Source organism: Mustela lutreola, chromosome 10, assembly GCF_030435805.1.
Source record: "Mustela lutreola isolate mMusLut2 chromosome 10, mMusLut2.pri, whole genome shotgun sequence".
Lineage (NCBI taxonomy): Eukaryota > Metazoa > Chordata > Mammalia > Carnivora > Mustelidae > Mustela > Mustela lutreola.
In genome coordinates, this window is record NC_081299.1 from 24,012,819 (window position 1) to 24,039,426 (window position 26,608).

Below are 26,608 nucleotides of genomic sequence, written 5' to 3' on the forward strand. Positions count from 1 at the left end.
ACCTCCTCTGAGTCTCTACAAAATTACAAAGTTGGCTTCTGATCTCCAAGCACGCTTTCCAACACCAAAATGGGACGGTGAAGTGTACGGCTCTGCTTTCTTCCCCCGGGACTAATGGTACGGTCCCCGGGCAGCTCCCCCACCCCCCTGTCGCAGACCTTGGTACAGGCCCAGGGGGCCCTCGGCTGCCTCTCTGGGCTGCCCTTGCCCCCTGCTGAGTTCCGGGCCGTCCCTGCGCAAGCTGATTGGCTGGATCCGTGCCCGGGCTGCGCGGCTATAGGTGAGCCCGGGAGGGGACGGGCGGAGCGGGCTGGAGGCCCGCCCCCTCCCCCCTGGGTCGGACGCTGAGCGGAGCCGCGGGCGGGAGGCCGGACGGACGGACTGACGGGAGGGACGGGAGGCGAGCAAGATGGCGCAGACTCAGGGCACCAGGAGGAAAGTCTGTTACTACTACGACGGTGAGCACCGTGCGCGCGGCGGGGGCGGGGCCGGGCGGGATCCGGGAGAGGGAGGCTGAGGAGATGCGAGCGGGGAGGCTGGGAGAGGCTGAGGCGTTGGGGAAAGGCTGAGAGAGGAGGCTGCGAGAGGGACGAGGCTGAGAGAGGAGGCTCAGAGAGAGAGGCAGAGGGAAGAGGCTGTGCGGAACGAGGTTGAGACTGAGGGAGGAGGCTCAGAGGAAAGAGGTCGGGGGAGGGAGGAGGCAGGGGGAGGAGGCTGAGAGCAGGAGGTCGAGTCTGAGGGAGGAGGCTCAGAGAAAAGGAAAGGAAGTCGAGGCTGAGGGAAGAGGCAGAGGCCGAGCGGGGGTCTTTTGGGGAAGCCTGGGGTAACTTGATGGAGGGAGGTGGGATTCTCAGGAAGCCTGATGGGGAGAGTTTGAGTGGGACTCCTGGAGGGGAGGCTGAGTCTAAGGCGGGGAGGCAGGATCTGGCAGAGAAGGGTGCAAGGATTTGTTTCCCTGCCGGGAATACAAAGGTCTTCCTCTGCCCCTTTGCTTCCTCACCCTTTTTGGTGAGGGTCCTGCAGGAGTCCCCACCTCCTGTCACCAGCCCCCCCCCCCTCGTCTCTGAGCTGGGCCTGCAGTTGCTGCTGGGAAATGGGGCCCCTGGGCTTGGAAGGAGAAAGATGCAACCTGCAACCTGTTAAAACAGACTTTTTCATTCAACAGAAGCCTGTGGAGCAGCTTACTCTGTACTAGGGACGTTTAGGTGCTGGGGCCATGGGGCTGATCAGGTCACTTCTCATCTTCCCTCAGTTTGGAGGGGGAGATGGGCAGTGACAGAATTGCTCTTCAGTATCATGCTGGGATAAAGGAAAGCTCAGAGTGTTTTGGGAGCACAGAGTAGAGGCACCCAGCCTCTACTGTGGAGTCTGGGTGGGAGGTGCCATCTCAGTTAGGACCTGAAGAACGGGAGTTACTAGCCAGGCCCAGGGACGGCAAAGATGACATTAAGTTTAGAAGTAAGGGAGAGGACAGCATTTTTGAAAGACAGCAGATATGTGTATAGTATGGCTGAGACATAGGTTTGAGTGTAGAGTGTAGAAAGTCAGGGAACAGGCTGGAGGGAAAGGTTGCAAGTGATGAGGCTGGAAAAGTAAATGGAGACCAGATCATGAAGGGCTGGGCACTCTGTCTTAAGGAAGCTGAACTTTATTCTGAGTGCACTTGTGAATCATTGAAGTTTTATGCAGCCTGGTGACATCATCAGACTTATACCTTAGAATTATCACTCTGAGACAGAAATTAAGTACATAAATGTAGGGGTAAGGAAGAAGGCAAGGATCCCAAACTCTTGGGTTGGGTAGTTTGATGTGTTAGGCTATATCAGTTGGTAACTTTGGGTTTTGTATTTTTTTTTTCTTAAGATTATATTTATTTATTTGACAGAGGAAGAGCATAAGCAGAGGGAATGGCAGGCAGAGGGAGTAGGAGAAGCAGGCTTTCTGCTGAGCAGGGAGCCTGACTTGATCCCAGGACCCAGGGACCACGACCTGAGCCAGAGGCAGACGCCCAACTGACCGAGCCACCCAGGTGCCCCTGGGTTTTATACTTTTAAGAAATACTTTTTGGGAGATATCCAAGTAGAAGCATTCAGAAGACTGTTGGCCATTCAGGTCTGCAGTTTAGTAGGAATGAGAAGAGAGAGATTTTTGGTAGTTTTCAGCATACAGATGGTCATTTTCGTTACAGAGGGTGCGATCAGCCAAGAAGTTGTACAGGGTGGCAAGAGAAGAGGATCCTTGGTGGAATTCTAAGGAAGCAGACTGAGGAAAAGTCTAGTGCTTTTCGTGCTCCGTACTCCCCTGTCATAGTGCTTGTCGCTGTCTATTGGAATTGCATGTGGACTTGTTCATTCTTCTTAGACAGTAATCTCCTTAGGGAATGGGGTCGTGTCTTACCTAGCTCTGTATGCTCAACCCCCAGAACAGTGCCGTGGTCATAGTGGGCTCTCAAATACTTAAATTGTACAAGGGGAATGTAAGTGAACCAGAAAGTCTTTTCTTTGTTGTTGTTTTTTTCTTTAAGTAGGCTCCGCACTCAGCATGGAGCCCACCATGGGGCTTGAACTCATGACAACTGTGAATGAGATCAAGACCAGAGTGAGATCAGGAGTCAGATGCTTAACGGATGAGCCATCCAGGCACCCCAGAAAGTCTTGGGTTACAGTAGCCAAAAGAAGGTGGGAGTGGCAACTTGTTGGCAAGAACTGTTTCATGTGCGCAGTTTCAGAGTGAAGCTAGATTGCAGAAGATTGAAGAATGAATGGATGGCTGAAGAGAAGACGTCATATTGAACCCTTTTCAAAGGAAGCTTGGTTGGGGCAGAAAGAAAAGGTTGTTTATAAAAGGGGATGTAGTGGCTGAGAGTCGAGCATATTCAAAATCCGAATGTAAAATAACCAGAGGGAGTGGTTGAAGATACGGGAGAGAGGGGCTGGCATTGATGGAGGTTCCTGAGGAGGCCAGGTGAGATGGAAACCAGAGCACAGGGAGGGACACTAGACTTTCCAGGGGAAGTTTCTTCGTGATGAGAGGCAAGGAAAAGTTCAAGTGGAGGTACGTTGGATGGGGAGAAAGTTGAGGGAGTGTTCAAAATGAAGGAACTGGAGTATTCTTTTTCCTGTGAGTGGTGGAGGGCAGTTGGAGGAGTAGTCATCTCAAAGAGAGATAGCTATTAAGTAGCTGTTGTGAAAGAGGGAGCTAGGAAAATAAATTTGGAAGGACTCCTGGACAGTGGTTAGGGCACATTTGAGGCTGGAGCCTATGACTTTGTGGCCATATCAGTTTACACAGTTGTTGTTGTTTTAAGATTTTATTCATTTAACAGAGAGGGAGAATACAAGCAGGAAGAGCAGCAGGCAGATGGAGAGGGAGAAGCAGGCTCCCTGCTGAGCCAGGAGCTGGATATGGAACACGAGGGACTCGATCCCAGGACTCTGGGATCATGAACTGAGCCGAAGGCAGCGGCTTAACGAACTGAGCCACCCAGGCATCCCTGTTTGCACAGTTTTGTGATCTCTACACCTTAGTTTAAAACAAAAAGTGAAAAGACCTTAGTCTTTAGACAAAGAAGACGGCTTACTTTTTGAAAAACTGCTTGTGAGTTTTGCAGTGAGGTCACTAACTTGGGACCCACACTTAGTTCTGCCCCCAGAAGCTTTGCAGTATTGGGCAAGTCACTTAACCTATGTAGGCCTCAAGTCACTGTCCTATAAAACTGATAAACTTTGAGAAGAGTGGGGAAAAGCTTTCTAAATTATAAAGGTAGTATCTAAATAAAAAAGATGATTTCTTTTCAAAAGTCAGCAACTGGATTAAAAGCTGTTAGGAAAAGGATGGTGCCTCTGTACCCCACCCCCAGGGGCACCCCTAGCCTTCTAGATAAGTTATCTTAGTTCCCCCAGTCTTAGCCTTGGCTGAGTTCAGGTTTGATAGGCAGGGGAGTTGCTGGGGATTAAGGCCCAGGCGAGAGACATGGGTAAGCCAGGAATCCAGTTACGTAATGGTAATGGTCATGTTACTGTCTGCCTTCAGATTGGGTCTGCATCAGGATGTCTCAGCCAATGCCTTGAGAACCTATCCTACCAAATCCCCATGACTAATAAGGTGGTCTGAGGGTCTCTGGAAATAAATTTCCTCCTGCCTTCTCTGCTACTGCATCTCAAAAGTCTGTGTCTGAGTGAGACAAGGGTCCCAATTGAATGCCCCCAATACTGCATTCTGGCTCGTGGCTCTGGCTGGGAGCACGGTTCTTGCCCTCAGAGGCTTCACTAAGATTAAGAGAAGAGGGTAGAAGGACATGAAGTGAAAACTAAGGAAATTTGAATAAAGCATGGGCTTTTAGTCAATGATATCTATTAAAAAGACAGAGAAGAAGGTGAGATCCCAAACATCCAGCTGTTCAGAAGTTTCCCGTTGTCCCTGGCCATGTCTATGACGAAGAGAATTGGAGCATAGTTTGGGTGCTCTTGGTGGCGTTCCCCACAGTGCATGGCTCCCTGGTAGAAGCAGACTTCCTGCTGGGCAGGGAGCCGGATGCGGGGCTCATGTGGGGCTCCATCCCAGGACCTGGAGTTCATGACCTGAGCCAAAGGCAGATGCTTAACCATCTGACCCACCCAGGCACCCCTCAAAACAAATTTATTAAGTGCTATATACAAATGGAGAGGAAACGACCCTTTTTTTTTTATTTTTTTAAAAGATTTTATTTATTAATTTCACAGAGATCACAAGTAGGCAGAGAGGTAGACAGAGAGGAGAGGGAGAAGCAGGCTCCCTGCCGAGCAGAGAGCCAGACTAGGGCTTGATCCTAGGACCCTGGGATCATGACCTGAGCCAAAGGCAGAGGCTTAACCCTCTGAGCCACCCAGGTGCCCCATGATTCTTTATTTTGATCAGGAATATGTTTGGCGCTTAAGCTGGGCTTTGTAGTATGAGGATCGTCAGAAAAGGAAGGACATTCCAGGTCAAAGGAATAGTCTTAACAAAGGCGACTTGGGTGTGAAGGTGAATGCCATGTTCAGGATGCTGATAATCATCTAGTGTGTTTAGAACAGAGCCTGGCAAATTTTCTGTAAATGTCCCCATAGTAAATATTTTTGGCCTGTGTGCCATGTGGGTGGGTCTCTGTGGCGACTGTTTATTCAATTCTATTATAATGTGAAAGCAGCCATAGACAATATTTAAATTAATGGGCATGGCTGTGTTCCAATACAATTTTATTTACAAAAAACAGGCAGCCTGTAGTATTTGGCGCAAGGGCCATAGTTTACCTACTCCTGTTTAGAGCAGAGAGCTGGGAGAGGGAGAGAGCAGGAAAGAGATAGGGCAGATAGTTTGAGTTGAAAGCAGAGGAACCAATTAGAAGTCTATTGTTATGAATAAAGCAAGAAATGATGAGTTTAGTGCTTTTATTTTTAATTTTTAAAATTTAAAAATTAAATCAAATTAATTAAATTAAAATTATTTATCTATCTATAAATAAATTTTATTTATTTATTTATTTGAGACAGAGAGAGGGGGAACACAAGCAGAGGGAGTAGGAGAGGGAGAAGCAGGCTTCCCACTGAGCAGGGTGTTCGATGCGGGGCTGGATCCCAGGACCCAGGGATCATGACCTGAGCCAAAGGTAGAATGCTTACCGACTGAGCCACCCAGTACCCCAAGAGTTTAGTTTTCTTTTTTTTTTTTTTTTAAAGATTTTATTTATTTATTTGACAGAGAGAGATCACAAGCAGGCAGAGAGGCAGGCCCCCTGCTGAGCAGAGAGCCTGATGTGGGACTCGATCCCAGGACCCTGAGATCATGACCTGAGCTGAAGGTAGTGGCTTAACCCACTGAGCCACCCAGGCGCCCAGAGTTTAGTTTTCTTATCTATAAAGTGGGAATAATGCTCATGTCCTAACTGTTTTACCAGGTTATTGTGAGGATCTAGTAAGAAAATGAATGTAAATGTGCTTTAACTCCATAAAATGTTATAAAGTGAAAGAGGTGAACTCTGACTTATAGTGATTTTGAATAGTAATGGTTATTCTTCTGTTGTGGGAGTGACTCCTTTGGAGATATAGTGAGGTGAGTCACCTCACTGCTGCTATTCTCCTGTAGCTTTGGAATGGATCCATCACACTGTCTAGTGTCTGTGGGCTTTAAGTGCTGGCCTCCCCAGGGTCCCCTGCTTTGTTTCTTTTTTTTTTTTTTTAAGATTTTATTTATTCATGGGGCGCCTGGGTGACTCAGTGGGTTAAAGCCTCTGCCTTTGGCTTGGGTCATGATCTCGGGGTCCTGGGATTGAGCCCCGCATTGGGCTCTCTGCTCAGCAGGGAGCATGCTTCCTCCTTTCTGTCTCTCTATATCTGTCTCTCTGCCTGCTTGTGATCTCTTTCTGTCAAATAAATAAATAAAATCTTTAAAAAAAAAGATTTTATTTATTCATTTGAGACAGGTACTGAGAGAGAGAACATGAGCAGGGAAGAGGCAGAGGGAGAGGAAGAAGCAGACTCGCTGCTGAGCTGGGAGCCTGATATGGGGCTCGATCCCGGAATCCCTGACATGGGGCTCCATCCCAGAACCCTGACGTGGGGCTCCATCCCAGAACTCTGAGCCGAAGGCAGACAGTTAACCATCTGAGTCATGCAGATGCCCCTGTTTGTTACTGTTTTGTTTTGTGTTTTTTGTTTTGGAGTTACTCTTCCTTGAAGTGGGTGAGAATCTTGGAAACTAGAACGAAAGAGAAAGAATTTGACTAGGAGATGGTTATAAAAATTCCTGGATTCTCCTGGGAGTGTGTGTTTAATTTAACTGTGTCACTGAAACTGCCTCTCTTTCTTCTTCAGGAGATGTTGGAAACTACTATTACGGACAAGGCCATCCAATGAAGCCTCACCGAATCCGTATGACTCACAATTTGCTACTTAACTATGGTCTCTACCGAAAAATGGAAATCTATGTGAGTTACTGGGAGCCCCACCACTCCCTAACCCCATCAGCTCTGGTCATATGTTACTCATCTCATTTTCTCAACTACTCATTCATCAAATGTGCTGCTCGCCTGTTACATGGCAGACACTGTAAATGATAGAGATTTCTGTTTTTAAAGGTTTCACTCCAGTGCTGGAAACTGATAGGTACACAAATAAATTATATTATATTCTGTAAGTGCAACAATTAAAGAACGTACAAGATGCAGAGAAAATGAGAAGTGAAGGAGGAAGGGAGCCTTGGAAAGTTTCCGGGAGGTGCTATCTGAGCAGATTTTTTAAAAATATTTAATTTATTTATTTATTTGACAGATAGATCACGAGTAGGCAGAGAGGCAGGCAGAGAGAGAGAGAGGAGGAAGCAGGCTCCCCGCCGAGCAGAGAGTCTAATGTGGGGCTTGATCCCAAGACCCTGGGATTATGACCTGAGCCGAAGGCAGAGGCTTTAACGCACTAGGCCACCCAGGGTTCCCATGAGCAGAATTTTAAATATTGAATAGAATTTAGCCTGGAGTTTAGGAGGGGACTGATGTTCTAGACCAAGGGAAGACTGTAGACAAAAAGGCAAAGAGGTGAGAACAATGTGGTGTATTTGGGGAAATTACAAGTAGTTTGGTGTTTAGGTAGTGCTATAGTGTAAAGTGTATAGTGTGAGCGTACCTAGAGCTGGAGAGGTCAGCAAGGATTAGATATGCTGTACTATGTAATAAACAATTCTAATGGATTAGGATCAAAAAATTCCAATGCCTAAAAAAAAGAGTGATCAGGACTGTTTTGAACCGGACAAGACTCTGATTACTAGAGAACATAGACTCTCAAACTGCTTAACTTGGTTCCAGCTGGTTTTTGCCACCTGCCCATTTTTACTTAATTAATTAGTTAATTGAGATTTCACTTATTTATTTGAGAGAGAGAGAGAGCATGAGCAGGGGGAGAGGGAGAAGTAGACTCCTCACTGAGCAGGGACCCTAGGATCATGACCTGAGCCAAAAGCATACATTGAACTTAACTGAGCCATCCAGGTGCCCCCACCTACTGGGTTTTAGAGAGAAGCTAGAAATCCACTTTATTATGTAATATGGGACCTGATCTCAAGAGCCTGAGATCATGCCCTTAGCTGAAACCAAGAGTTGGATTCTTAGTTAACTGTGCCACTCTGGTGCCCCAAAGATCTACACGCACTGTGGGGCTGGAACTCACAACCCCGAGATCAGGAGTCACATGCTCTACTGCCTGAGCCAGCCAGGCATCATCGGGTAATGGATTTTAAATCAAAGAGAGATAAAAACAGGCATGCATTGTATCTTTATTTATTTATTCATTTACTTAAAAGATTTTATTTATTTGTTGGGGAGAGAGAGAGGGAGGGAGAGGGAGAAGTAATCTATACACCCAGTGTGGGGCTAAAACTCACAAGCCCGAGATCAAGAGTCACATGTTCCACCAACTGACCCAATCAGGGGCCCCCGGGCATGCATTTCAGAAGCAGGGAAGCCAGTTAGGAGGCTGTTGCAAAGATCCAAATGAGAAAATAAAGAAGGGCTGGGGGCCCATGTTACCTTATGGTTAGAGCCCAAGAGTCAGTGGTTAAAGTCTGTGCCGGCAGCTTAAGTAACCTAGCAACAGCAGTATCCATCCTCACCATTCCAGAGACTGAAAGGAGATGAATCTTCTGTGATGTCCTTAGAGCCACTGGAGGCAGCTGGGGAAGCGAGGAGGGAAGGTAGAGGAGCAGACAGACATTGGGATCAGAGAGCTTTTTCGGGTGTGAGAGGCATCTGGGAATGAGAAACATAAAAGGTAGCAGACAGAGGTTTTGAGGGACTCAAGGAAGCAGAGTAGCAGCTAGATACAGAGAGGATACCTAAATGTGGAAGAGCGAGCACCAAGACCTTGCGGAGCTGCCTCGTCCGCATCTTTACCACGCTCATCTGGCTCCAGCCTGCCTCCTTTCCTGCCACTCCCCTCTCAGAATCCTCTGAGTCGGCCAGATGGGATTCTGCTTCTTTCCACCCTGTCCTGACTGAGAGGATTACTGACTCTGCCCAGTCATATTTTACTCATCTTCAAAAGTCACCTCAAGCCCTATTTCTTTCTTTCATTCGGTAGATTTTTATTGAATACTTATCATACCCCAGGGACTATATTAACCTCCATGAGTGATATTGAGATATTAAAAAATGGATCCTATCTTCAGGTGAGAGGAAAGATAAACTAACAGTTATTGAAGACTGCTTAGGTGGTAGGCCAGAGCTACTGTTAGTTCATGTAATCCTTATAGCAACCCTAATACATAGATGAGAAGACAAGGTCAGAGAGGATAATTAATGTGTTCAAAGTCACATAGCTGTTAACAGATGAGCTAAGACTCCACCCCAGATCTCTCTGGTTCCAGAGTCTTTTATGTGTCCCTTTGTCATTTGTCCTTGTCCCTCTTCCTAAGTCACAACCCTGAGATCAGGATCTGAGCTGAGATTAAGAGCTGGATGCTTAATCAGTTGAGCCACCCAGTTGCCCCCACAAGCAATATTTTAAGGAGAAACCTAGAAGTAGATGGTTTCCGGACTTTTTGGTAATGTCATAAGGGAGCCAGCTCAGGCATCTCAGCTTATTGATTTTTTTTTTTTTAAAGAGTTATTTATTTATTTGACAGACAGAGCTCACAAGTAGGCAGAGAGGCAGGCAGAGACAGAGAGGGAAACAGGCTTCCCGCCAAGCAGAGAGCCTGATGTGGGGCTCCATCCCAGGACCCAGAGACCAGGACCCGGAGAGCCTAAGACAGAGGCTTAACCCACTGAGCCACCCAGGCACCCCATTATTGATTTTTTTAAAGAAAAGATTTATTTTATTTATTTTAGAGAGAGAGAGCAAGTGGTCGGGGGAAGAGGCAAGGGAGAGGAAGAGAGAGAATCTCAAGCAGATGCCCCGAGTACCGTGGAACCCGATGCAGGGCCGATCTTGTGACCCATGAAATCGTGACCTGAACCAAAATCAAGAGCTGGATGCTTATCCAGCTGAGCCACCCAGGTGCCCCAGCTTATTTGATTTTATCCTTTTGATTTTTACCTTGAAATCCCATGAAATCAGCTGCAAGTATTATGTCTTTGTACAACAGAATACAAAGAGGAAGGGAACGAGAGGCAAACAGATCATTCTCCACTGTCCCTATCCCACACTCCTTTTTTTTTTCTTTTTTTAAAGATTTTATTTATTTATTTGACAGAGAAAGAGATCACAAGTAGGCAGAGAGGCAGGCAGAGGGAGAGAGGGATGCAGGCTCCCTGCTGTGCAGAGAGCCCTATGCAGGGCTCCATCCCAGGATCCTGGGACCATGACCTGAGCTGAAGGCAGAGGCCCAACTCACTGAGCCACCCAGGCGCCCCCACACTCCCTTTTTATTAAAGAGAAAAACCCTTCTGAGAAGTTTCCCAGCAGATTTCTCCATAAGTCTCACTGGGTCATTTGCCGCCCTTAGACGATTCACCAGCCATTGGCTTAGACTAATCACATTCGGTTCCTTTGGCTGAGTCCATAACACCCAACCGAACTGAGATCTGTTACCAAGAAAGGAGAGAATGGCTCTTTGGGAAGCATCTAATAGTGGCTGTCATAGAAACAATAATGCCTTGTTAGAAATTTCTTCATCTGTACGTATTATTGTAAACTTTTAAAGCAAAATTCTAGTATAATCTCTTTCTTAAATCTCTAGATTTGTTCTGTTTAATGTGATCCATTTTCTTCTCTGGCCCTACTTCTCCATTGAGTATGAATCTTCCATCTTCTTCTCCCAACGGTGTTTCTGTGCATTCATCCCTTCTGTCTTCTCCTCTCTCTGGGCTGTGGTCCTGGTATTCCTTTCCCAAAACACAGATAGCCGTTTTAATATCTGTCCTGAAATTGCTGGCTTTTGAGAGTCAGTCCTAGAAGAAGCTGCTTAGACTCTTATGGAAGTTGCTGTATGCTGGGGTATCTGGCTGGCCCAGTTGGTAAAACATGCATCTCTCGATCTTGGGGTGTAAGTTTGAGCCCCATGTTGGATGTAAAGATTACTTAAAAATAAAATCTTAAAAAAAGAAGTTGCTATATTCTATCTCTATACCTGAAAGAGACATTTTGAAGTCTTTCACGCAGTGGTCCCTCCCCCAGTTCTGCCTCCACACATCTAATTAATCTCTCCCAGAATCTATATCCTAATTTTTCATCCAGGAACCTTCCTATTTACATAATCAACAATTCTGCTCTCTTCCTTGCCTTGGATGCTAATTTTGTATATTCCCAGGCTTCTTATTCATCGCCTTCTGTTCTTTTGTGCTTTTTTTAAAAAATGTTTTTATAAAATATTGAGTTGATATGAAAGAATTTTTATAAAATATGTGGAAGGTATAAAGAATCACAATACAATTAATACCACCTAGTTTAAGAAAACAAACATTGCCAGGACTGCTAAAGCCCCAATATGCCCTTCCCTAATCCTGTTTGCTCTCTTCCCCAGAGTTAACCTCTACCCTGTATTTGGGGCTTATTTCTTTGCTTTTTAAAGATAATTTTACCAGTATGAATTCTTTTTCTTTCTTTTTTAAGATTTTATTTGTTTATTTGACACAGATCACAAGTAGGCAGAGAGGCAGGCAGAGAGAGAGGGGGAAGCAGGCTCCCCGCTGAGCAGAGAGCCTGATGCAGGGCTCAATCCCAGGACCCTGAGATCATTACCTGAGCCAGAGGCAGAGGCTTAACCCACTGAGCCATCCAGGTGCCCCAGGTTTCTTTATTGTGTCCCTTTTTAAGCCTTTTATCCATTTTCCTATTTGATTGTCTGTTTTAATTTTAATTGGACCTTAGATACGCAGAATTAGAATAAATATTATCCTTGGCTCATAAGCATCAAAAGAAGTTCCATTTTTGGTCTTTTTAAAATAATATATATTTACATTTTCTTACTAATTTAGTAAATATTTTAATGGTGCTATGCACATCCGTATTCTTATACCCCAGTCATTCTTCTAAATTTTGTGTTTATTATTCTCTTGCTTTCTAAAAAATGTTTATCCTGTGTGTATATGACTAAATAATATAATTATTTACTTCTTTTTTGAACTTTTTAAAAAAACCACACAGGGGGCGCCTGGGTGGCTCAGTGGGTTAAAGCCTCTGCCTTCGGCTCAGGTCATGATTCCAGGGTCCTGGGATCGAGGCCTGCATTGGGCTCTCTGCTCATCAGGGAGCCTGCTTCTTCTTTCTCTGCCTGCCTCTCTGCCTACTTGTGGTCTCTGTCTGTCAAATACATAAATAAAAATCTTTAAAAAATTAAAAAATTAAAAAATAAATAAAAATTAAAAAAACCACACAGGTGTCCCCCCTTTTTAAGTTTATTTATTTTCAATAATCTACACACCCAGCATAGGGCTTGAACTCACGACTCTGTGATCAACAGTTGCATGCTCTTCTGGAGCATCTGGGTGACTTAGTTAAGTGTCTGACTTCAGCTCAGGTCATGAACTCAAGGTCCTGGGATCAAGCCCTGCATCAAGCTCTGCACTCAGTGGGGAGTCTGCTTCTCCCGTTCCTTTCCCTTTGCCCCTTCCCACCCCCAACCCCCGGCTGCTCATCCCTTCTCTTGCAAATAAATAAATAAATATATATATATATATATATATTTTAAGATTCCATTTATTTATTACTTAGAGAGAAAAAGATTGAGAGAATGAATAGGAGTGGGGGCAGAGGGAGAAGCAGAGTCCCTGTAGAGCAGCCCCCAGGACCCCGGGATCATGACCTGAGCTGAAAGCAGATGCTTAACTGACTGAGCCATCCAGGGATCCAATAAAATCTTTTTTTTTTTTTTAAGATTTTATTTGTTTATTTGACAGAGATCACAAGCAGGCAGAGAGAGAGCGGGAAGCAGGCTTCCTGCTGAGCAGGGAGCCCAGTGTGGGGCTCGATCCCAGGACCCTGAGACCATGACCTGAGTGGAAGACAGAGGCTTAACCCACTGAGCCACCCAGGCAACCCCAAAAAAATCTTTTTAAAAAAGGTTGTGTGGGGCACCTGGGTGGCCCAGTTGGCTAAGTGACTGCCTTTGGCTCAGGTCATGATCCTGGAGTCTCTAGATGGAGTCCCATATCAGGCTCCCTGCTGGGCAGGGAGTCTGCTTCTCCTGCTGACCTCTCTCCTCTCATGCTCTCTCTCTTTATCTCTCTCAAATAAATAAATAAAATCTTTAAAAAAAAAAAAAGAAAGTTGTGTGCTCTTTGAGCTGAGCCAGCCAGGTACCCCCTATGACTTGCTTTTATCATTCAATTACTATGTTAGTAAAATCCATCTACCTTGCTTCATATAACTATCATTCTTCCATTTTTCTCTGTTGAATAATATCTTATTGTCATTATACCTCAATTTATCCCCTCTCCCATGATCTTAATTTGTATCTCATTTTTTATTTAAAGATTTTACTTATATATTTATTTGAGAATGAGAGAGAGAGGGAGAGAAAGCACATGAGGCAGATGGAGAGGCAGAGGAAGAAGCAGGCTCTCAGCTGAGCAGGGAGCCCCATTTGGGGCTGGATCCCAGGACCCTGGGATCATGACCTGAACCAAAGGCAGACGCTTAACTGACTGAGCCACCAAGGCGCCCCTGTATCTCATTTTTTAATTTTGGGAACAGTGCTTTGACTATTCTTGTACATGTCTCTTAGTGCATATATTCAAAAGTTTCTTTGGGCTGTTTCTCTAGTACTAGAACTGCTGGACTGTAGGATTTATGAGTATGAAATGCCACATTGCTTTTCATTGTGGTTAGATGAATTTATACTCCCACTGGTAATGCGTAAGTGATACCTTGAGGGGCACCTGACTGGCTCAGTTGGTGTTATGTGGCTCTTGATCTTGGGGTTATGAGTTCAAACCCCACCTGGAGTGTGGAGATTACTTAAAATAAAATCTTAAAAAAACAAAACAAAACAAAAAAAACCTTGATTCATATCTTTTCCCATACTTGGAATTAGACTTTCAATCTTGCCAACCAAATGAGTATAAATAGTATGTAAATAGTATGTAATTGTGGTCTTGATTTGCATTTCACTAGTGACCAGTGAAAATGAGTATCTTGTATGCTTATTAACTATTTGTAGGTCATCTTTGAGCTGAGCCAGCTGTGTGACATGTCTTTTCTTTTGCCCATTTTCCTGTTTTGGGTTGTTTGGGTTTCTTTTTTCTTACCAGTTTGTAGTAGTTCTTTATTCTGATATAAATCGAGCCCTGCATCAAGCTCCCTGCTTGGCGGGCAGCCTGCTTCTCCCTCTCCCACTCCCCCTGCTTGTGTTCCCTCTCTCCATGTCTCTCTCTCTATCAAATAAATAAATAAAATCTTTAAAAAAATTATATATTTTAGAGAGAGGTACATGATAAAGAGGAACAGAGGGAGAGAGAGAGAATCTTTAAGCAGAATCTGCACTGAGTATGGAGCCTAATGTGTTTGGATCCCATGACCCTAAGATCACTCACTACCTGAGCCAAAACCAAGAGTCAGACGCTAACCATCTGTGCCACCCAGGCACCCTGCTCTAAATATCTTCTCTTCTGGTTTTGTCTTTTTACTCTAATGCATCTTTAATGATCAGAAATTCTTGATTTTAATATAGTCATATTTATTAATTGTTTCCTTTATAAGGGCTTTTGTGTCTTAAGAAATCTTTCCCTTGGGGCACCAGGCTAGCATGCAACTCTTGATCTCCAGATTGTGTTTGAGCTCCACCTTGGATGTGGAGATTACTTAAGAAAAGAAAAGAAAGTACTTCTCAACTCTTAAGGTATTCTCCTAAGTTTCTGTTAAAAGCTTTATAAGGGGGCACTTGGCTGGCTCTGTCAGTAGAGCACGTGGGTCTTGGTCTTGGGGTTGTAAGTTCAAGCCCCATATTGGGCATAGAACTTATTTTAAAAATAAAATTTAATTTAATAAAATAAAAGCTTTAAAGGTTTGCCTTCACATATATGTATTTACTGTATCTATAATTGATTTGTTAATATGGTTTGAGGTAGGAATCCACTGAAATTTTCCCCCCATACTGGAGCTGATTTACTAAGTCTGTTGTTTCCCCCACTAACCTAAGTGCCAGCTCTTTTCTATATGAGACACCCATATTTGTTCATTCATTCCACAAATACTTGAAGCTCCTACTTTGTGACAGGCACTGTGAATGGGTTTGTTTCTGGGCTCTGTGTTCTGGTGACTTGATCTGCTTATTGACCCGTATGCCAAGACGCAATGACTTAATAATAATGACTCCTCAGTAGGTCTTGATATCTACTAGCACAAGTCCTCCCACTTTGTTCTTTTTTTTTTTTTTTAATTTTAAAAATTTATTTATTTCTGTATTTGACAGAGAGAGAGGGAACACAAGCAGAGGTGGTGGGAGAGGGAGAAGCAGGCTTCCCAATGAGCAGGGAGCCTGATACTGGGCTCGAACCCAGGACCCGAGCTGAAAGCAGATGTTTAACTACTGAGCCACCCAGGTGCCCCCTCCCTCCCTTTGTTCTTAAAAAAAGAAAGTGACTTGCTATTTGGCCTTTGTACTTCTCTATAAATTTTAGAACTCACTCATCAAGTACTACAAACAAATCTGCTAGGATTTTGGTTGTAATTTTTTTGAATTTTTATAGCATTTTAGGGAGAATCGATTTTTTGAGACTGTTTAGTCTTTGAGTCCATGAACTTGGCATATCTCCTATTTATTTAGGACTTTTTATTTCACTTCTTATTTACTTTTTAAATTAAGTCTTTTTACTTTATTTTTTATCTTTCTAAAGATTTCATTTATTCATTTGAGAGGGAGAGAGAAATCAGGCATGAGCAGGGGGAGAGACAGAGGCTGAGGGAGAAGCAGATTCCCCACTGAACAGGGAGCCTGATACAGGGCTCGACCCCAGGACCACAGGATCAACCAATGGATACATCCACACACCCCTAATTAAGTCTTTTTAAATGTCTTTTTTTTTTTTTAAAGATTTTATTTATTTATTTGACAGAGAGAAAGAGATCACAAGTAGGCAGAGAGGCAGGCAGAGGGAGAGAGGGATGCAGGCTCCCTGCTGAGCAGAGGGCTCAATCCTAGGACCCTGGGATCATGACCTGAGCCGAAGGCAGAGGCTTTAACTCACTGAGCCACCCAGGCGCCCCATTAAAACGTCTTCTATAAAGGCTTCTTTTAGCTTCTTTGTTGTAAATATTATATGGGCACAGAAAAATGTATAAAACATATGTGCAATTTAACAATTCGGTATACAGTAAACATGCATGTAAACACCAGCTAGTTCAAGAAGTAGAACCCTGCTTATCCCCGCCCTAATCACAGCTGCTTCTCTTGCTGCAGAGGTAATCAGAATCCTGACTTTTCTATTAATTGCTCCTCACTCTTCTTCATAATTTAATTACCTACATATGCATTCCTAATACACTATAGTTCAATTTTGCCAAACTTAATATAATTGGAATTATACAATATCTACTTCTTGTAGTTTGTTCATTTTAATTGCTGTGTAGTATTTTACCGTAGAGTGTACCATAATTTATCCATTCATCTGTTGATGGGTTGTTGAGATTTTGGCTATCAGTCTAAAGTTTTATAAATTTCTTCTTAAAGGTCATGCACATCATTCATTTGATTTTTTTCCCCCAAGTATTTCTTTTTAAAGCTCTCATGAACTGTATCTTTAAAATTTTCATATTTAGATTATTTACTGGGATATAGAAATGTAATGCAGTTTTTTTTTTTAAGATTTTATTTATTTATTTGACAGAGAGAGATCATAAGTAGGCAGAGAGGCAGGCAGAGAGAGAGAGAGGAGGAAGCAGGCTCCCTGCTGAGCAGAGAGCCCGATGTGGGACTCAATCCCAGGACCCTGAGATCATGACCTGAGCCGAAGGCAGCGGCTTAACCCACTGAGCCACCCAGGTGCCCTGCTATTTTTTTTAAGATTTTATTTATTTATTTGACAGACAGAAATCACAGTAGGCCGAGAGGCAGGCAGAGAGAGAGAAGGGGAAGCAGGCTCCCTGCTGAGCAGAGAGGCAGTTGCAGGGCTCCATCCCAGGACCCTGAGATCATGACCTGAACCGAAGGCAGAGGCTTTAACCCACTGAGCCACCCAGGCGCCCCTGCTATTTGTTGTTTCTGTGAGCTCTTTGCTTGCATGTTTTGTGATTTTTTTTTTTTTTTAAGATTTTATTTATTTGAGAGGAGGGGGAAGAGAGAGAGAACACAAGCAGGGGAGAGGGGCAGCCAGAAAGGTAGAGAGGAACGAGAAGACTCCCTGCAGAGCTGTGGGGCTCCATCCCAGCACCCTGAGATTATGACCCAAGCTGAAGACAGATGCTTAATTAACTGAGCCACACAGGCACCCTTGCATGTTCTGTGATTTTTTACTGTGAGGCCATATTTCTTGAAACTCTGTGTCCTGGGATGAAGTTAGGTTCTTAGAGCAAGATTTGCTTTTACTTCGTGAAAGAGGCGGCTTTTGAGATAGGCTTTGTCTTTTTTGAAGGTAGTAGATCAGAGGTGCGGAGTTAAGGGTGGCTTCTGTCTTGAGCAACTGGGTAGATGTGGTGAGTATGGGAACCCTGGGAAAGAAGAGCATAGGAGAGGGGCGCCTGGGTGGCTCAGTTGGTTAAGCAGCTGCCTTCAGCTCAGGTCATGATCCTAGGGTCCTGGGATCGAGCCCCACGTCCGGCTCTCTGCTCAGTGGAGAGCCTATTTCTCCCTCTCCCTCTGCCTGGTTCTCTACCTACTTGTGTTCTGTTTGTCAAATAAATAAATAAAATAAAATCTTTAAAAAATAAAAAAAAGAAGAGCATAGGAGAAATAAGGCGGGGATGCAGTCAGGATTATGGGGGAGGTATAATGAAGGGGATAGGCAGTGGGTTGAAATGGAAGTCAAGAAAGGGTGGAGTTAAGGATTACACTTAGTTTTTCAGCCTGAGTGGATGTTGGTGTCATTAACTAAAATAGTAAAAGAGAAGTCTGGAAGTGAAGTTAAATTTGAATGTGTCTGGGTTCTCTCTAAGTTGTTACATCCAGTTGGATTTGAAATGCCTCTAGGATTCACAGGTGGAGCTGGCTGAAAAGCTGTTGGAATTGTGAATCTGGAGCTCAGAGCAGAAATCAAGATGGAGTGTGTCTGGGCAGGTATCTTTGTAGAAGGGATAGTCAGAGCTGCACCCACAGCATTGCCATGAGGGTAAAGGGCTTAATATAGTAAAAACAATTTAGTATTTGGAGCCAGGTCTTGTTTCTTTCAGTATGGGTGTGTTATAGAAAACAGTCTTCGGGGCACCTGGGTGGCTCAGCTGTTGAGCAGCTGCCTTCAGCTCAGGTCGCGGTCCTGGGGTCCTGGGATCGAGCCCCACATTGGGCTCCTTGCTCAGCAGGAAGCCTGCTTCTTCCTCTCCCACTCTCCCTGCTCATGTTCCCTCTCTCGCTGTTCGCTGTGTCTCTCTGTCAAATAAATAAATAAAATCTTAAAAAAAAAAAAATCTTCATTTTGTAGTCTTACATTCTTCCTTATATAAAGTGAGGCTGAAGCAAGAGCCAGCTAGTGTCTGCATTAGGACTAGGGGTCCCTAGTCCAATTTACCAGCTGCGGAACCATGGGAAAATTACTTCACTTTCCTATGGAAACGGAGGGTACTAATTGTACAGAGTTTAAGCGGTTGTTGTAAGGATCACAGAAAGACATACAGTGCCTGGCTCGGGGTAAACAATGTTAAGTGTGGATTGAAAAGGCTTTAGAAAGGTATTGTAGTTAGAAAAGCAGAAGGTCATCTTAGAGGAAAACCTACTTTTAAGGGATGAGAGGAAGAGAAGAGAAATTTAAAAAAAATTTTTAAATAAGATTTTATTTATTTATGTAATTATTTAAAGCAGAGAGAGAAAGAGAGCACGAGAAGGGGGATGGGCAGAGGGAGACAGAGAAACAGACTCCTGCCTGAGCGCAGAGTCTGACACTGGGCGGGATCCTAGGATACTGAAATCATGACCTGAGCTGAAGGTAGATGCCTAACGGACTGAGCCACCCAGGTGTCTCGAGAAGACCTATTTTCTTTTTTTTTTAAAGATTTTATTTATTTACTTGTCAGAGAGATCACACAAGCAGGGGGAGCAGAAGGCAGAGGGAGAAGTAGGCTCCCTGCTGAGCAAGAAGCCTGATCCCTGAACCCTGGGTCATGACCTGAGCCAAAGTCAGACACTTAACTTACTGAGCCACCCAGGCATCCCGAGAAGAGACTTTTTCAAAAGAGGGCAAGATGAATCAGAATGTTAGGATAATCCGGAAATTACCATGTCAAGGAAGCTTCAGTGGGGAGGGTATGATCAGAATTGTTGGTGTGATGATGATTTATAAGACTTCTATTTCAGTTATTACTAGTCACCCCTTTTTTTCAACCTCTTGAGCCATTTGGCCCATAACTCTATATTGTTATACTTAATACTAAAAAGAAATAAGAATTTATAAAGCGCCTCACAGTTTACAAAGAGATTTAACATCTCATCCAATTCTCACGATCCCTGTGAGGTAGAAGTTGTCCCTATTTAGTAACTGAGAAAATTGAGGCTCACTAGAGACTTGCCTAAGCAACAGAGCCAGAGTGACAGTCAGGGTCTTCTGATCCTGAATCTCCTTTGATGATCTTCTGTGCCTAATTAGATCTTAAGTTCTGGAGGCCTTAATCTAATCAGTCATTGCTTGTTAACCTTTACAGCACCCAGCTCAGTGCTGGGCAGATACAGGTGTTAGAGTAGATTGAGTGAAGACGGGCCGTGGTCAGAATAACGTGTCCTCTCTCCCCTCTGCCCTCTAGCGCCCTCACAAAGCCAATGCTGAGGAGATGACCAAGTACCACAGTGACGACTACATTAAATTCTTGCGCTCCATCCGCCCAGATAACATGTCCGAGTACAGCAAGCAGATGCAGAGATGTAAGTCCGTTCTGTTCCTCCTTCCTTGAGAAGCCCCACTTGGGTCTGCCTTGGAATCGCAGAGGTCCGCAGCCCTGCCTTCCCTCGTAGCTCCCATTCAGCCAACACCTGATATCCGGCGCTCAAGGAGGCTGAAGTGCTGCTTTTTTTTTTTTCTCAAGTCTAGTTTTCCTTTTATTTATTTATTTTTTAAAGATTTTATTTATTTTTTTGACAGAGAGAGAGAGAGATCACAAGTAGGCAGAGGGGCAGGCAGAGAGATGGGGGAAGCAGGCTCCGGGCTGAGAAGAAAGCCTGATGCTGGGCTCAATCCTAGGATCCTGAGATCATGACCTGAGCTGAAGGCAGAGGCTTTAACCCAGTGAGCCACCCAGGTGCCCTCAATTTTCCTTGTATCTTGAGTATGAAGAATAGAGTTTGATCTTTGTCTAGTTCGGTTCACAACACTGTGCCGAGGAAACTGTAAATGTTGCGATGGAAAGAGCACTGACCTGGGGAGAGGGACACAGGAGATACAAGCCGCAGCTCTGACTCTTCACTGACCCGGGGAGTCACTTCCCCTTAGAGTTTTCTTTTGCAAAATAGACTGGGTGTCATCCCGTACAAGTATAACTGCTCTCACTTTGTGAGCAGTAATTGAGAATCGAGTGGCTATTTAGACTCTAGATGATGTGATCTTTGAGTTGAGGTGATTTTCCTCCTGTGTCCTGAGACTCAAACACAGAGCAGGTGGCATCTCAGAAGCTATACTCAGTTTGTAGGAATCATGGGGACTGTTTCAGCTGTGGGAGAAAATGTGTTGAAATTTGGGAGAAAACTCTCATATCTGACTTATCCCTTGTGTTCTTTTAGAAATTCTCTCTCAGCACCTACTATCTCATAAAATGAAACAATGAAACAACATTGTCCAGAAGAAGTTTTGATTAGCTCATAACAGCTTATTTTGAAATATCAGCAAATCTGTGGCACTTGTTGTACTGGCCACAAGGTAGTCTGATTCCCAAGGCAGAAAGTTTCTTTGTTACAATAATTGTGTAGTTGTAATGGTTACAGAACCACAGAGACGTTTTTTAAAGCATCAAGCTTCTTTACCACTTACAACTCCAGGAGCTGCTGTCCCCTCCAAGTGCAGTGTTTGCTCTTCAAATTGACAAGATCTTATTTGCTTCCAAGATGAGACAAATGCCTTCCTTTGCTCTAGATGGCTTTAGTGCTTCTCATAACCTTTTTAGGTCAGTGATCAGGCTCTACTGTCAGCAGAGGGGATTCTCATTGGAGAAGCAACTTGGTGTTGAAGCAAGAAAATTAGCTTTGATGTCTTGGTTTGAATCCGTTCATTTGCCACTCCGCTGCTGTGTGTTCTTAAGTCCCTAGCCTCTCTGAGCCTCATCTTCTCTTCTTCTTTATTTAGCTTTAAAGATTTATTTATTTATTTTAGAGAGAGAGAGTGCTTGTGCACGGGGGAGGGACAGAGGAAGAGGGAGAATCTCAAGCAGACTCTGCTACTAAGTATGGATCCCAGAGCCCAGATTCAGATGCAGGGCTTGATCTCATGATCCTGAGATCATGACCTGACCCAAAATCAAGAGTCGGGTGCTTAACTGACTGTACCACCCAGGGACCTCTGTTTTCTCTTCTTTAAAAGGAAGACCGGGGGGCCTGGGTAGCTCTGTTAGTTAAGCGTCTGCCTTTAACTCAGATCATGATCCCAGGATCCTGGGATTGAGCTCCCCGTGAGGCTCCCTGACCAGCGGGGAACCTGCTTGTCTTTCTTCCTCTCCTGCCCCCTTCCTCATGCATGTTCTTTCTCTCTCTCAAATACATAAATCTTAAAAAAAATTAAAAAAATAAAATTAGTGCCTATTTCATAGTGGAAGTTGGGGGGGATAAGTGAGATAGCACGGACTGTCAATGAATAGTAATTTTTGCTATGATGACATATTACTTTCATTTTTTTTGAAGATTTTATTTATTTGTCAGAGAATGAGAGAAAGAGAGCATAAGCAGGGCAAGTGGTAGGCAGAGAGAGAAGCAGGGTCCCTGCTGAGCAAGGAGCCCAGTGTGGGACTAGATCCCATGACCCTGGGATCAGGATCTAAGCCAAGGGCCCACACTTAACCAAGTGAGCCACCCAGGTGTCCCAGCTTTTATTATTTTCAAATCTATCAAGGCAGACATAAAATATTAGGCTCTGAGGAATACCCAGGTTTGGCTCCCAGTTTTGTTCCAGTTTTCCTGAAATTAGCATTCTAAGATTGTGCATTTAAAAATAAGGTTTGGGGGCACCTGGGTGGCTCAGTGGGTTAAAGCCTCTGCCTTTGGCTCAGGTCATGATCTCAGGGTCCTGATATTGAGCCCCACATCAGGCTCTCTGCTTAGAGGAAAGCCTGCTTCCCCCTCTCTCTCTGCCTGCCTCTCTGCCTACTTGAGATATCTCTCTCTCAAATAAATAACTAAAATCTTTAAAAGAATAAATAAATAAATAAAAATTAGGTTTGCAGAGCACCTGGGTGGTTCTGTGGGTTAAGCCTCTGCCTTCAGCTCAGGTCATGATCTCAGGGTTCTGGGATCAAGCCCTGCATCAGGTTCTCTGCTCTGTGGGGAACCTGCTTCCCTCTCTCTCTGCCTGCCTCTCTGCCTATGTGTGATCTCTCTCTCCCTCTCTGTCAAATAAATAAATAAGATCTTTTTTTAAAAAAAAAAAATTAGGTCTGGGATTTTCTCTCATTGAAGATGGGTTAGGAAGGGTGGGGCTCTCTAAGGACTTTAGGCGCCTCCCTGACTTGATTCATAGAGTCATAGAAAGGTGTCACTTTGTGAAGCACTGTATAACCAGGGGTATCTACAGAGACAGTAACAGGGATGTGAGAGCTAACACCTACTCTAGGAAGTAATACATGTAATAAACTAAGTAAGTTAGGCTTCCTTGCTCTTAGCTAGAATGTAATAAATGTTCTGTGGTCATTTTAAGATTTTGAGAACCTTGATCAGAAGGTCTGAGCCAATAATTAGTTAAAATGGGACCATTATGTACAGTAGGCTCCCTGACAGCCTGGTGTGATCTGCCCACTTGCAGTCGGTCCCCTATCAGCTAGCCTTTGCCTCCTGAGGAGCTCGTGGCCTATTGGGCTCAGGCCTTCTTCTTCTTCTTCTTTTTTTTTTTTTCCAAGATTTTATATATTCATTTGTCAGAGAGAGAGCGCACAAGCTGGGGGAACAGCAGGCTGCTTGCAAAGAGCCCAATGAGTCCTTGATCCCAGGACCCTGAGACCGTGACCTGAGCTGAAAGCAGATGCTTAACCGACTGAGCCACCTAGGCATCCCAGGGCTAAGGCCTTCTTAAAAATAATAGTAAATAAATAAAATTGGTTCAAACGTTTAAAAATGCAATTTTTTTTCTTTTTTTCTGGTAGTTTATCAGAATATGAAATGTGGTGGACAAATGATAAAGGAGAATTGTGGTGGCAAAATTTGGAGGCATAATCATCCATTTTTTAGATATATAAACTGGGGCAAAATGACTTTCCCAGGGTCACCCAGCAAAGTAGTGGTAGGATGGAGACTGGAACTTGTTTCCTAATTCTGGAGTATTTTTAAATAAATAAATAGCATGCAAAATATTTCAGACACACACACGAAAGTATAAAAAGTAATAGAATGAGGGACGCCTGGGTGGCTCAGTTAGTTAAGCAGCTGCCTTCGGCTCGGGTCATGATCCCAGCGTCCTGGGATCGAGTCCCACATCGGGCTCCTTGCTCAGCAGGGAGCCTGCTTCTCCCTCTGCCTCTGCCTGCCATTCTGTCTGCCTGTGCTCGCTTGCTCTCCCTCTCTCTCTCTGATAAATAAATTAAAAAAAAAAAAAAGTAATAGAATGAAAATTCAAGTACCCCACTACTGGCCTTTTGTTCTAAGAAAGAAAACATTACCAATATAGTTGAAACCCCAGGATGCCTCCCCTTGATCACACACCCTTTCTGTCCAACCACCCACCCCCTCATAGCACCACAGTGGGGTAAGGCCCCTCCTGAGTCCCTGTTAATCCATGCATCTCTTTGTGCAGTGTGTTTTTTACTGCCTTCTCCATCTCCCTCCACTCTCCCTTCTCTCACCCAGTGTTGCTCCCTTCAGCCTAACGCCAGCCCAAGAATAAGAAACGTATTTATAGTGGGAAGAGGGAAACCCATAGAAAAGTCCTCTCATTTCATGCATTAGCCCAAGTGAGGGACTGCCTCCCGGTTGCCCCCTTTCCATCTCCAGTCACACAGCTTGTTGAACTGAGCATGATGGGCTGGCCATTTGAGCCACATGTTGGTTTGGGGCCTGAAGGAAAATACTTTTTTCTCCTATCTAAAACAACCATTTCTTGTGGCACCCAGCAGGCTCAGTCAGTAGAGCACACAACTCTGTCTTGGGGTCATGAGTTCCAGCCTCACATTGGATATAAAACTTACTTAAGGGGCCTGGGTGGCTCAGTGGGTTAGGGCCTCTGCCTTCAGCTCTGGTCATGGTCCCAGGGTCCTGGGATCAAGCCCCATATTGGGCTCTCTGCTCAGCGGGGAGCCTGCTTCCTCCTCTCTCTCTCTCTCTCTCTCTCTCTTTGCCTGCCTCTCTGCCTACTTGTGATCTCTGTCTGTCAAATGAATAAATTGAAAAAAAAATCTTAAAAAAAAAACTTACTTAAAAATAATAACATCAACAACAACAAAAAACAGATAAAACAACCATTTCTTCCCATGGTGGCTCCACATCCCAAATGGGGCTATAAGCAAAACTTTGGCAATCTAGGCAGGCCAAACCCAGTGAGGCAGGAAGCAGCTGGAAGGGGCATTTGGTTGCCAGTGGATAAAGAGCCTGGCTCCAGCGACCAAAGTTCTTATTGACACAGCCTCCCAGTGTTTACCCGGGCAGTGGGGGTGAGAGCCAGGTACTGTTGCTCACCCCCTTGTGTGGGCCATCCTTCCTCAGAGTACTTGTCTTGGTGGGGCACCCTCCAAGTTCAGGGCAGTGCCAGAGTTAGTAACACTTGTAGTTATCGCACACTTTGAGCTTCAGCTGTCTCTCTGAAGGCTACCACAGTCTGAGCCAGGCTCTGCTACCCTCCTCCTCCCAGGGCTCCTCCCTGCTCGACTTGGGGAGCCCCGGCTGATAGCAGCAGGTACAGGAGGAAGGCTGGGGCAAGGAATAGCCTACACTAATTTCCTGTGTATCGTTCATGTCTCAGTAGTTTCCTTTTTTTTTTTTTTTTAAAGATTTTATTTATTTGAGGGAAAGAGCCTGAGTCAGAGGAGGGGAGGGGAGGGGGAAAGGAGAGGGAGAGAATCTCAAACAACCCCTCCTGCTGTGCATGGAGCCTGATCTTACAACCCTGAGCCAACCCTGAGCCGAAACCAAGAATAGGATGCCGCACTGACTGAGCCATCCAGGCGCCCCTAGCAGTTGCCTTTTCTGGGAGAGGAGACTTGGAGCCCGAAGGTTCCTCTCTCGCCCTGTGACTCCACGGCCCTCAGATGCGCTCCCTTCCTGCCTCTCAGTTCATTTGCATCACTGTTTGCATGTGTTTCCTCATTACGCTTTAGTTTGTGCTTTTGCCCCTTTGGGTCTGAAATAACTTGACTCCGGTTGTCACTCAGAGGTGTAGTAGAGAGAGCACTGAACTGTGGGAGTTGAGACACCTGGACCCTGATTCTGTCTCTGCCACTCTGCTTATAGGACCGTGGGCTGGTCACTTAATGCTCGGGATCTGTTTGTCCCTGTGGACGGTGGGGTGGATGTGTCCTGCCCAGCTCATGGGGTTGTGACGAGGACCAAATGAGACTACATGAGATTATTGGGAAGAAGGCTAGAGTGCATTTTCATGGGCTTTTAGGGCAGGCGGACCAATGCTTAAATATTGCCTCTGCTATTTACTAGCCATTCACCTCTCTGAGCAGGTTTCCTCATTTGTAAAGTAAGACCAAAGCCTGGCTCAGAAGGTCAGAAGAAGGTTACGTGAGGAGGGACATAAAGAATTTAAAGCCTTTAGCACAGCGTCTGGCACACTGTTAAGCATTCAGTGGATGATGGGTTACGCAGGTCTCAGTTCTTCCCTGCCTTGTTGGTCAGCTGGAGAGATCTGGAACAAACCCAGGAATAAGCAGCTCCGCTTTTCTCCCTCAAGGAAAGAGCCAACATTTTCTAAGTACTCACTGGCTATGCTCTTCCCCATAAAGATTTCTGTTCATCTTCTCAGTGGTTGAGGCAGGTATCACGATTGCTAGTTAAAGATAATGAGCCAAAGCTCTGGGAAGTTAAATGATTTGACCCAATCACAAAACCAGTGAGAGATAGAGCCTGGACTAGAACACAAGCCTCCTGAACCCAAATTCTATATTCCCTCCCCCACCCCGCCCCCATAGGCTCATAAGTATGTAAATAAAAAACAAAGGAATTTTGGAAACTAACCTTTGTCTTATGTCTTTTAAGTCAACGTCGGTGAGGACTGTCCGGTATTCGATGGCCTGTTTGAGTTCTGTCAGTTATCTACTGGTGGCTCTGTGGGTAAGGAATATAATTACCTCCTCGTGGCCTGTGCTGGGTTGTACTAGTGAGGTCTGCCTTTTGGGCTGCTGTCCCAGTAGGGCTGATCGGTGACCCTGTAAAATAGTCCTATGAGTTTTTACCTTAG

At 44.7% G+C, this 26,608-nt stretch overlaps 1 protein-coding gene across 1 annotated transcript in view; it reads left to right on the top strand.

The window, feature by feature from the left end:
* The first annotated feature begins 300 nt into the window (after positions 1 to 300).
* Positions 301 to 26,608, top strand: part of HDAC1 (histone deacetylase 1) — a 33,842-nt gene continuing 7,534 nt past the window's right edge. Inside the window, exons 1-4 of the mRNA XM_059136266.1 lie at positions 301 to 458; positions 6,831 to 6,943; positions 19,827 to 19,944; positions 26,407 to 26,481. Coding sequence (XP_058992249.1) covers positions 410 to 458; positions 6,831 to 6,943; positions 19,827 to 19,944; positions 26,407 to 26,481 — 355 coding nt within the window. The 5' untranslated portion in view covers positions 301 to 409. The remainder of the gene's footprint in view (positions 459 to 6,830; positions 6,944 to 19,826; positions 19,945 to 26,406; positions 26,482 to 26,608) is intronic.